This window comes from Amblyomma americanum, chromosome 11, assembly GCF_052857255.1.
Source record: "Amblyomma americanum isolate KBUSLIRL-KWMA chromosome 11, ASM5285725v1, whole genome shotgun sequence".
Taxonomy (NCBI): Eukaryota; Metazoa; Arthropoda; class Arachnida; order Ixodida; family Ixodidae; genus Amblyomma; species Amblyomma americanum.
Window position 1 is genome coordinate 58571519 of NC_135507.1, and position 12268 is coordinate 58583786.

At 45.7% G+C, this 12268-nt stretch overlaps 1 protein-coding gene across 1 annotated transcript; it reads right to left on the bottom strand.

Annotated features, from left to right (window-relative positions):
- Nucleotides 1-1853: 1853 nt before the first annotated feature.
- On the bottom strand, nt 1854-10401 carry LOC144110499 (rhomboid-related protein 4-like). Its single transcript, XM_077643460.1, has 3 exons — nt 10113-10401; nt 6170-6467; nt 1854-2656 (listed from the first exon to the last, which is right to left on the bottom strand). The coding sequence occupies exons 1-3, from the start codon at nt 10397-10399 to the stop codon at nt 2360-2362; spliced, it is 882 nt and encodes a 293-aa protein (XP_077499586.1). The 5' UTR covers nt 10400-10401; the 3' UTR covers nt 1854-2359.
- Nucleotides 10402-12268: the final 1867 nt, after the last annotated feature.

Here is a 12268-nt window from a genome sequence, read left to right on the forward strand (position 1 = left end):
TAGCAGTGACAAAACTAGTAAGGCGTGTTAAACGCGTCATCGTGCTTCGTCACTCGTGAACGTCGGAACTCGTCGTCCATTGCGAGATGTGCTCGAGACTCGTTTATGCAAGTAGGTTGCCTCATGGGCATGTTTCTGTTGTAAGCCTTACGTCTGCTCTAAAGCCCTACTGCAATGGAAGCAGGAACCAATGACTGAGGACCAAATGGAGGGGAAATATAATTGATCGTTCCAGATTACAGCTTCAGGTGCATCAAGGGACGCAGAAGCTTGCAGCCTCCAAGTTCCTCTGGCTGAACCAGTTGTTGATGGCAACGCTTAATCGAGTCAGAAGTGTGCCCTATTGGAGCGATAGTTCCACTTCGCCATGTTTCGCCAAGGTCATCGGGTGTTGCAGTTTGACCTTCAGCAGAGGAGCGCCGGAGGTGTGGCTGTGACCTCAGACCATGGGACTAACAGCAGCTGCAGCCGCCGCGCCACTGCTCCGCCCACCGTGCGCCGACTGCCGCTTCGTCAGATGTGGTCACGTGAATATGCACGTGACTCGGCGTTCGCTTAAGGAGGCGACGCCGTTCTCGCATGCATGGTTACAAGACATAAAACTGAGCAGGGGACAAGACGGGAGAGAAGCAAACAGGACGAGCTCAGACTAACAACTGATTTATTGGAGCCAAACCCCTTTCCCTCAAAAGCAAAACGCATGCGCCACAAACTCTCAAAGCACCACACTCAACGAAATCATCTTATCAAACCAAGAAAGTGACGCTCTTTCTTATACAGGTGTAACGATGCCTCACTAACACACTTATCAGGCCCATATCTTACAATGTGCAAGGCTTCAATTATTTCACGTGCCTTTTTGTCCTTTGCACGGCCTATAACCTTTGTATGCGTGAAAAGTGGCATGAATTGTTTTTTTTTCTGGCCTGCCGAGAACCTGCCGAGGTTCTGGCGCAAGCAGCCAGGACCTCGAGCTCCGCGAATCGGTAGGCTTAGCAGAGCAGGATGGTGAAGGCGCAGGCCAGGAGCAGCGGAGGGGCGGCTCCAAGTCCGGAGTCACCAATTTGTGGGAGAAGAAATTTCGTGGTGCTCACAAAGTTTATTTGAAAGGTACTCCCTTTGAGAGAGCGGAGCAGTCGACAAGCATAGAAAACTCGCTGCAGACAATGCGAGCTCGCGTAGCCGCCAGATTCAGAACTGCGCGCCCCAGCCTGACGTGCTGAGATGTGTCTTCGTCTGACAGGCTGCCGCAGCATGCACTACGCTACTAACAGGTCGACTGGAATTTTTTTGGTATTCGGGAGACAATAGGAATTTCAAAATCAGTGCAACTTCTCTAGCTTTCGGCAGCTAGTATGCCAAAGATTTCGATAAGCGAAGAAAGGAACTTGGGGTTGTATCTTTAGGAACAGCCTAGCAGACTGTGATCTCCCAGCCCTGTGCTTCGCGCGAAAGCGGTAAATCTTGCATAGTTCGCCATTTCTCTGCCTCATAGGGCGCTGATCAAGCAAGCATGTAGACGCTAGCACGATATTAACAAACACTGGAACATTCAAAAGTGCATCTAGTTTCGTAATCAGTCTGTCCGCATTACAGATAACATTTAAAAGCAAACTTTAGAGATTCCCAGCGGATTAAACGAAGAAAGGTAAAAAAATATAAACTCACCAGTTCAAGACAAAGCCCACAGTTCAGGAACTACAGCTAGTTTTTATCTTGTCTTTTCTCAGATCATGCGAAAATCTGGATGCGATGAACCCTCTGTCCAGTTCTTCGTATGCAGTCTGTATTTTCTTGAAAAAAGATGTAGCGAAAAAAGAGACGAGCACGGGGGGGAGACACAAGGACGAACGCTACTAACAACTGGCTTTATTTTCCGTAACAGATATCAATATATACGTGCACACATCGCATGCGCACATGACACTAGGGCGGCTCTGGGCTTCTTGACAGAAAAAGAAAAAAAAACTGAAAAGGGGGAAAAGTGATTATATATCTACAATCGAAGAAAGAACGAGTACCAAAATGTATCATCCACGAAAAAAGGGGAAGGGAGAGGGGAGGCAAACAGGCAATGAAGATGAACCTACAGAAAAAAACGAAAGAAAAAACTAGGCACGCACGAAAGAGGCGGAGTGATTCTCACAGAAACCTTTCCAGAAAAGCGCGCTCGGAGGAGAACAAACTTACTGACGCGTCGCTAATGCAATCACTCGATTTTTTGTTAATGTAGTTATTCTTAAAAATAACAAGTCTGAAGACACGGCTGAGTCGCCATCCACAGGTACAGTTATGTTGCGACAGCATAATCTCACTGAACAGGTGCTGGTGGTAAGGCAGCACAAACGCAAAGAACACGTTAAATTCCGCAAAAGGAGCTGACGGCAGCGCCTGCCTTCCGGTCACTTGGCGGCTCCGCGCGTGTAATCCTGGGGAAGATTAAGCCGGGGAAGAGTCCCACAACGATTCCAGCCGCGTTACCGGCCGTCCAAAGAAACGGCATGGCAGCGCGAAGGAAGGCAGCCTCCAGGATGGCGCCCAGGAGGGGAGGACATGGCAGCTCGAGCCAGAGGAAAGGGTACCGCCCTCTGAGCCATGCGAGGTACCACGGCACAGACTGCGAACCTACACCCCGGGCTCCTTGGGCAAGAGATACCTGCGAGAGGGGTTTTATGCGGACATGTGTGAGGCACGAATGTCGGAAAGCTTACCCATGGACTCACACAGACCTAGTTTGTAGGTTTCAATGCGAACGGGTATAGAGATATTCTACCTTATCACAATGTTTGTGCAACTAGACCGATCCGTTGGCCCGAAGGGTCGACTCCGGCATTCAGTGACTTTCCTGTAGCGTTTCTTTTTTATTTAGGTGACGGCATGATCGCTCATATCGTAAGTTAAAAACAAGCGCTGACGATAAAACATCGCAATCACATAGACAGAGGGAGAGAGACCTCTACTAGAGTCGGGCATCAGCCCAGCCAGGCGTTCCACAATTCGGGAGGAAGTCGTAATTGCGTATATTCAGCATGGAAACTCTCTCGCGTTCAAGAAGCTAAGTTCATATAGTATTATATTTCCTGTAATTAAAGTAGCCCGTTGTTCGCTCATTTCCGCCTCTTTCTTAGATTGTTTCTGAGGTCATCTCCCCTCAGGCAGTAGAAGAATAAAATGCGCCGTCTCGGAGTCTGGGGAACCTTTCAAAGAAGTCTATGTGGCATAACTGTGTGATAATGCCCCTGATGTTGAGCATCAGTTACATCTTGGGCCTTATGATATCAGCACAGCTAGGAGCTAACAGAGATTACAAAAAAAATCCTGATTTTCGATACCAGTCAAAGCATGCATCATTAAAATAGATATACCAAACTCAAAATGCATGACTAGCTAAAGACAAATTTTCATTTAAACCGGCACACCTCAACAATTACACAGAAGTTTCACTTGTCACGTATACGGCGCAGTGTTTCTGGGATAAGACATCACAGCGAAGCCCTCTTTGGGGAAGGGAATCCTTTCCTGGATAAAAAATAAAGTACTTTTTTAGCAGGAATGGAAAAAGTGGACTTCAACGAGGCCTCCAGCGCAGCACGAATGCTATTTCGTATATTACCTTCACGAGATATTCGCTCTCGAAAATGGGCAGGGGCTGGCACTGCGATGATTTCTTCATAAATGGGCTGTCCACCTAGCGGCTTTATCGTAAGTACTGTAGATAAATCGCCCGATAATTTCCTGGCGTCAATGTTCATGCAAACGACCTGACTGCGCATAAAAGGCAAGGAGGACGCTCTGCAAATTATTTTGGTCTCTTGTAAAATAAAAGCTTGCAAGTCTCATCTGGGCGTGGCACGAGTTAAAGAATAAAAAAAAATTCACAAGAGAAAATCATTCATTTTTCGTTGACGAAATTGATTCAATGGCCATTGCCAGCTATGTTAGTCCGTTTCAGGAAGCAAAAGGAGCAGTTTTTGCTGAGAAAATTGATTTTTGAAATTTTCTGGCCACTCGATCCGATGATGACGTCATGACTAAAAGGAATCCCATGTTCAACATTCTTGCATAAAACTTTCAATATTATAAAACTAAGATATTGGTATAGAAATATTGAAGGTAATCGTCCATTTCTTCCGAAATGCAGCAAAATCTTTATTTTAAAGTTTTTCCGTCAGTCGCATCGAACAGTTAACACTGCCATAGAAAACAAATGGGGCACGCTTTTGATGGAAGCAAAAATGTTAGTAGCAAAAAAATGCAAGATTATGGCCGTGTGATCTGCGGTTGTATTGATTGTTACAGTGAATTCTTAAAATGTATGAAAAAATTGCGCTCATAAAATCTTTCCCATTCAAAACTGCTTTTCTGTAGATTTGTTGGGTATAATAATCACCGGTGAAAGTGGATGGCGATGTAGCCTGTCCTCAGAGATCTGCGCGAAAAAAATGCCTGGACGCCCCTCGGTACGCTTCCGAATACGGCCGGCGGTAGTATACCACGTTTTTAATTTTTTTACCTTTTCTATCTCAAAAAAGCCTCGTTTTCAGTTAGAGTAGCACCTTCGTAATTATAAAGCTGTAACTTATCAGCACTGGCCAACTTAAATTTCTCCTCAATGTTTCTTCATAAAACAACTGCGTGTATTACTGCACGCGTTAAATTACAGCACATTTCATATATATAGTTCACATCTGCTGCCGAGGTAATGTACAATACCGAGTAGAATACTCTCCAGGATGCATGAACTGTAACCTGAGCAGCCAGTATACACTCTAAACAGAAAGGAGTAAAAAGGGGAGTAAACACCCCCACTAGAGAACAGATTATCCCCTTTTGTTTAGAGTGTAGCGTTATTAGCCGCTGCCTTAAAACTGCACTAGTTGGAATTAAAGGCGGAACACCGTGCTCTCTAATGTTATAGCTTGGATTAGGCAAACGTTCGCAGACATGGCACCTATATAGGTTCCTTGTTCGCCGTTCGAGCGTACTAGAGACTTTTTTTCCCCGACTGTACTGTGGAACAAAGAAAGCAACGTTGTGCAGCAAATGCGCTACACGTCCAATATTTCGAGGCTCTCGGACTAAGGAATTATAGGTATCTTGACTAACGTGGCCGTTTGCGCATGTTGGTATTGCAAGACAGGATTGAACAGCGCACACAGGACGAGGACACAAGGTCTGATCAGGTTTCCACGTGTCAAGCCCTCTACCAAAACTGCACTCTTATTCCCAAAAACAGATGTAAACTGACACGCAAAATCATTGAAGCCGAAATGATAGATCGTTTAGGTGGCTCTTGCATATCGATCGCTCCTACCCATAAGGAACGTTTGTACGTACCTACGTCACTGCCTGAATGTTCCGCTTGTCGCGCATGCGTGATGGTGGCCATGTTATACCTATACCTATACCTATATATATATATATATATATATATATATATATATATATATATATATATATATATATATATATATATATATATATATATCGGCGATCATGCCTGATCGTTTGTTTCCAGGTATCTTGAGTACACTTTTCCCTATGTGTAAATCCTTATTGTTGAGTTTGTTTTTGTTTTACGTGGTTTAACGTCCCAAAGCGACTCAGGCTATGAGGGACGCCGTAGTAGAGGTCTCCTGATAATTTCGACCACCTGGGGTTTTTTAACGTGCACTGACATCATCGCACAGTACACGGAGTATTGTGCAGTGGCTTTAGCGGTAGATACTACTATTGCTTCATCAAGAACTAGTCACGCGCGCAACCTGCACAAATTTATTATTGTGTAAATAGTTTTTGTGTACATTACCTCTTCCTCCTCTCCTCTCTTCCTGTCCCCTCACCTCTTTCATTTCATTTCTACATTCTGCCTGCTATCCTTTATTTCCGCTGCCCCAGCTCAGGTGCTTCAGTATCTATGGCAGACGCCGGGGCTAGCATAAATATTTTCTTTCCTTTTTATTATTATTTTAATAAACCATCACTAGTACTACTACTACTGCTACTAGATACCACGGCGGCCTCCGCAAGCGTACCGTGTAAATAAATGTACCGGAAGTATCGTAATACTGGTGCGGTATGTTACATCCGACTCCCGATCAATGACACTTCACGGGCATTTCCGCACAAAGCCATATACCCTGGCGGAGTGTGCATTCCTAACTCTCACCTTTAAAGCCAGCAGGGCAGCAGTGCAACCGGTGAAGCACTTGTACGGCACCTCGTACGGGTGTACGCCGTCTATACTCCACGTGCCCAGCAAAGACGACGGCAGGATCATCCAGGCACTCAAGCAGTACACGAACCCCGTGGCCAGCGTGATCGCAAGCATTCGAATCGCGAACTTTACTGGGCCGATGTACCTCTCGTAGCGGCTGCCGAGGAACAGCAGGGAGCAGACAACGTAGGCCGCGTGGAGGTCACTTGGCGCATGCAGCGGGGACAGCAGCAGCAACTCCCAGTGGCCCCTATACGAGGGATGAATCAGTGCATAGCGGGAGTTATTATGGACCACCACTTAATGCCAAAGAATCCATACAATGGGTATCAAAAAGCTTCGCGCTTTTAAAGGAACACTTCGGCAATTTTTTTATAGGGAGCGCACACAGACCAGTACTCTTAAAGGGACCCAGAAAGGGGGTCTCAATAAAGGTGCGATATGTCTGGGATGTTAAAAGACGACAGTTCATAATTATCCCCCAGCAAGAATTATTTTAATGCGTTTTGTGGAAGGTGAGTTATATGCAGACAAAATTTGAGCTTCCGCGTCTTCGCGCCTTTCCCTCTCCTCTAGCACGCCAAAACGGCGGCGCTCCTCCGCGGCCCCACTCACTCGGCCGCTCCCCTACCTCCTCCGGCTGCGGCGCGCGCGGAGTGGCCGCGGCCGCGGTAGCGCGTGACGTCTGAAAGAGTTTGGCGCTGTGAACCAATGATAACCCCCGGCTGCTGACGTCATTTGCAAGACGTGACGTCGTCTGCCAGGTTTTCGTGCGAAAGCCCGGCACCGCGCGTCGCCGCGAGGTGCGAAAGCGGGAGTTTTTAAAAATGTATTGTAAATTTCCCGCTCGCTTTTGAGGTCTCGTACGCGGAATGGACGCTCGGTGGCCTGTACTCTACATAGTGCAAGCATTTTAAAGCCAAGCTCAAACACCCCTTTCTGTGGCCCTTTAATGCATCCATGCACGCTTTAAGGATGCAATTTCAAGATTTTAAAGGCTCTATGTAGGTGCAACATCATTGAAAATCGTTACCCATTGTCCAAGGCTCTGTAGGCAAGGGACTGTGAGCAGGGCAATGATACTATCTTAAACATCTCAACTCATTAAAAAAATATTCTAACAAGCAGTTGGTATTCTTCGACCTCCATGAATATGGCCTGCCAAAAAGCAACTAGCTTTGAACGAAGAAAGACTTGGTAAATTACCAGAAGATAACAACGAAAGGCCCTCTTTAAAATATAAGAATTATTTTACGCTTAATAATATCCAGCTGCAACTAGAAAGACCCCTCCCCCCTTCATCACACACACACGCACGCGCAAGCCGTCTGAAGGAAGTATTCCAGAAGCACCAAGGGTCATATGCAGGTGCTGCCCGAGCCTCAGCGACTATGCTGCGTCATCAACTGAGCAAACATACCTCATAAATAACAAGCGCCTCTGTCTTTGGGCCAGATGAAAGCATTGACTGCATGTACTGAATAAAATGTATTGATAAAAGCACGGTGACTAACTTCCCTTTCACTGTAACACCTCATTGTTATTACACGTCGTGTAATATGCTCTCTCCTTGCTACAATGCTCCTTCATGAGAAATGGAGATTCAGGTGAACCAATGGACACGAGACGTAATGGGCACCGGACTGACACAAAAAAGAACCTGCATTCAACACTGTCCGAACACTTTTATGAACTGGGTTTTTGTTTTGGAGCACACAAGCTCGTCATTGTGTATTAAAACTTCCAACATGCAACAAACAGAAATACAACCAGCTGGGTGAGGCGCCGTTTCGGCTTTCGTCCATGGGGCCTTACTTTTGCTCGTTGATGCAAATGACTTATCACATTAACAGTCTCCGTGTTTTTCTCCTCTTTTACCAGACATTAACCGTGTTTTCAGATGGTGTCATGTCCAACATTTTGAATTCTGAAAACTTTTAATCTTGCAAAACTGTAAGGTACTCTCATGTATATATTGAAGGCAATGGTCCATTCTTCCGATGTGCCGAAAAATCTATCTTTTAAAATTTTCCCATCGCTCGCATCAGGCAGCTAAGACTGCCATAGAAAATCAATGGGGTACGCTTTTAAAAGCAACAAAAGCGTTATTAGCAAAAAAATATGCAAGCCTGTAAAAGGGAAATCTGCGGATACATTGATTGCCATACTGCAATCTTACAACATATAAAAATTGCATTCAGAAACTCGTTCTCCTTCAAAAATGATTTTGACCAGAATTGTTGAGTATGAGGGTGGCAGATAGAACTTCACGTTGCTTTGGGGCCGTCCAGCAGGCCAACCGTCTCAAATGTTTTCAAGCATCAATGGACTTTGATGAGCTGTCCGATGATAATATAAGAAAGCGTTGCAAGGAAGTCCCACAGTAAACTGGTCACTGGCGCACAGACCGTATATACGTTTTCTGTCGAATGTGTGTACATAGTATGTGTGTGAGTAACTACTAATCTTTTCCGAAAAATTCACGTCGAATACTTTAACATGACGAACCGAATGTTGAGATATCTACGCGAAATTTTTGTCTCTCACCTGCGTTAGTAAAATTACATTCACGTGAAACAATGGTCACCTAAAAAAAGGAATATGCAGCGCCTGTCTGGGATTGCTCTGAAATTATTTGGATCTAAACTTTATTCAGTGAATAACCATACCTTCCAAATGCTCGTCAATGCCAGTGTCAAGGCTGTGGCTGCGTGTATCTTTACAGAAATTAACTCCTCACGAGTGCCGCTATTGAAAACCCATCCTTATGCTTCAACAAAGTAGATGTTCCATCCTGTCAAAATTAACATAGAGTTCATTCGTTACCGCCTTCGTCAAGATGTAGCAGAGAATGTTGAGAGTAATGCTATTAAGCCTATAGCGACTACTGCTAACACGCAAAGGAAAGCTCTCGGAGGAGCGCCACGCCTCTTAGAACGCGTCGGCAAATAAATCGATGCTAAAAACTGGAGGGAACACTTCAGCTTAGCTCCGCCTTAATAGTATGACGCGATAGAGTAATGTATTAATTCCAATATATGCAGAAGGTCATTCTCTACTTTACATTCATAGATACTGGGAGTGCTCATACTTCCTCTGGCGCAGTGGTGCAGCGGTTGAGCGATGAGCCACTGCCCTGCGATGGCAGGTGCTGCCAGGGGTGGGGCTCGTGCGTCCCAGGTTGCTTTTCCCGAGCGAGCAATCATTTAACTGCAGCCTGCCACGGTTGGCAGTTTGCCCACTACCCGTTGGGCAGGTTGTGATGACGCAGCAAGCTCACGTGACCTAGGTGGCCCATCTGCCTCCTACCTTGCTCTCTGAGGACCACCTGCCAGAGTCATGCACGTGATTTTTCGCTCACAACACTGACACCGGATCTTCTGGGTAACGGGGCCTTCAAGGCTATCGCGTTGAAACCAGTATACACACTAAAAAATTTCGCACCGCTTACGATGCAAATCAGCTTGTCTCCAGACGAACACCCATTGCCACCCATTGGGTGCTAAAAAAGGGTCAGAGTAGGGAACAGTGTACTTCATAATACCTTTGATACATTAGAGGGTGTAATGGTTGCACCCTTATTAAAGGTACAATTTTTTTTCATAACACCTCTACGAGTGCATGCTGGAAGAGTGCTCCGCATTGCTCCAGCCACGAAGCAAAAGCCTCTGATTGACGTACACCCTCAAAATTTTCCTGCGGTGCACTCTTCCTTAAGGGTGCTGATCTCTGCACCCTTTCACTGCACCCACTAGGTGATAATGGATGTTCGTCTGGGGACAAGCTGACTTACATCCTTGTGGGTGCGAAATTGTTTGGTGTATACGTGAACACATAATACACTGCCACAGCACAAAAGGCAGCTATAAACGCGAGCAAGGAACTGCATGCGCACCTGTTGAAGACGAGGTCGGCGCTTAAGCAAGGCGCGTGAAGCGTGGCTGTCCACGATGGCGGCAGTGCTGGCGCTCGAAGCGCCAGGATCAGCCCCGACACCAACGTCGCCACAAAAGTCGGGGTAATGAGTGACGAAGAGAGCGACACGCCGTAGACGTATGCGAAGCCTACAAGCACGCCCGCCATGTGCCCCAACAAGGAGCTCTGCGGAGCCACGACATGGATGAAGACCACCTCGAGCCAGACAAGCCAGGCAGGCAAGGCTTTGTCCTGGTTCCACTCCATGTTTTTCAGCACCTGATTGCAAGGAGAAATAAAGAGATCTCTGATAACATCGGCTGTGCAAACGAAATTAGGGCAGGGGGCGCTAGCCAAGCATTCTCTTCGGCTCTGTGTCTCATATGCATCACCATGAATTCTGTGAGAGCGGGTTCCCCAAGAGAATAACACGAAGCGCACATCAACGTCCGGCCGTATTGTTCTACCATGCATTATGCTTGCCTGGAACGAGCTCCAGTACAGAGCGTTTCACTTAAGATTTTACACAATTTTAAAATATAGGCGTATTGAGTTAGAAGACTGCTTTTTTCGGCATAGCATTGTTAGTGGTGCAAGAAGACAGAATACAGCTAAAATGGGCTAACGAGCTGGCTGGTTAAGTAATATCGATTAGGTAACTTTTTCGATATTATTGCTAGGCTCCATAATTATTGAGAGGCGTATAGACCACCGTATGTAATGCGAAGAATGCACAAGACACAACTTGTGCATTCTTCCCTATATGCACTCCCCTGTTAACCACCAACTAGCCCGCCTTTGCCTTTTAAATTTGCCCTCGGCTCTGTGGCTCTACAAATTTTGGCTGTTTCGACGACTTACGTGCAATGGAGAGGTTGCTTTGCCGGCAATCCTCTCGAAATCGCGTGTATTTTGGCGCGATGTAGCCAAAACTCGTCGGGCCGCAGCGCCGAGGTTGACCACGTTTTCGAAATTCTAAAATTTGATACGTATATTACTTACGCCGAGAACACGCTTCTCAATAATTAAGGAGCCCAACAGTAATAGTTAAAAAGTTAACTATTCGATATTAGTTGACCAGCCTTCTAGTTAGCACGTTTTAGATGTATTCTGATGCATTACGCCGCTGACAGTGCTATTCCGAAAGAAAAAAGCCCTCTTCGAACTCAAAAAGCCTATTTTTAAAAATTGTGTAAGGTCTCAAGTGCTAGTTGGCGTTAGGTTGAGAGGACATAGTAGTAGCGCTAAAACACGGGGACTACAGCCTAGAAGAAGGCAACACAGGTGAAACGCCCTGTATACGCCGTATACCATTGCCAGCCCCACCAAATTGATTTCCTTTTGTGCCACGTTCCTAAATAGAAGCGTCGCACGCTCTGTTGCCTTTATGTAGCATTGTGGTGGGAAGCGCAAAAACGAAGCGCAATTAGTCTAATTACTGGATCGCTCGCGCTCATTTATTCAGTAAGTTAGAATTTGTTTGCTATTAATTACCCTTAGCTCCTATTGTAGGCATACAAAGCGCCCAATACGAAGCTTCGCTTTGGACAGCCTGTATTATACCGATTAGTCTACTTTATTAGTCTACTTTCAGTAGCGCTTACGGCGTTCAAATGACGAATGTATTCGGGTAAGTGCTTTGACTGTTAATATCATCCATAAATGGCCGCCAATGCCGCAGCCGATGATATAACGTTGAAAGCGAGTAGCATAAAAGTCTAGTGTGAAACAAAATCGTGCACTGGCCGCGCAGTCAATTACACATCGCGCACTAGCATTATCCACCCAGTGGATTTATGTAAGTGATGCAGCCACTCGAACAAATGGTATGGTATGGTATGGTATGGTATGGTATGGTATGGTATGGTATGGTATGTGGAGCTTTTATGGACACCGTAGTGGAAGGCGTCGGATTAACTTAATCAGCACGGAAATATACTGGACTTAAATGGCAATGACACCACAGTGACACCGCAAAGAGGTCAATTCACTTTAAATACGTCCCTCCGTTTTGCGCTTTCGTCTCCACTCAACATAAGTAGCCAGCACTTTATAAGTAGCTCGCTGTTATGGCAACGGTTTCCTAGGAAACATATCACATATAAGAGGAAGTCTAAAATAAAGTTATGAAGGAAA

What these genes read in the sequence shown, in the direction of transcription:
- LOC144110499 (XM_077643460.1), bottom strand. Translation starts at nt 10,399, where the DNA reads ATGGAGTGGAACCAGGACAAAGCCTTGCCTGCCTGGCTTGTCTGGCTC. An exon ending in GCCGACCTCGTCTTCAACAG is followed by an intron (nt 6,468 to 10,112) that starts GTGCGCATGCAG and finishes TCCCTCGTATAG; the next exon opens with GGGCCACTGGGAGTTGCTGC. An exon ending in CTGCCCTGCTGGCTTTAAAG is followed by an intron (nt 2,657 to 6,169) that starts GTGAGAGTTAGG and finishes CCCCTCTCGCAG; the next exon opens with GTATCTCTTGCCCAAGGAGC.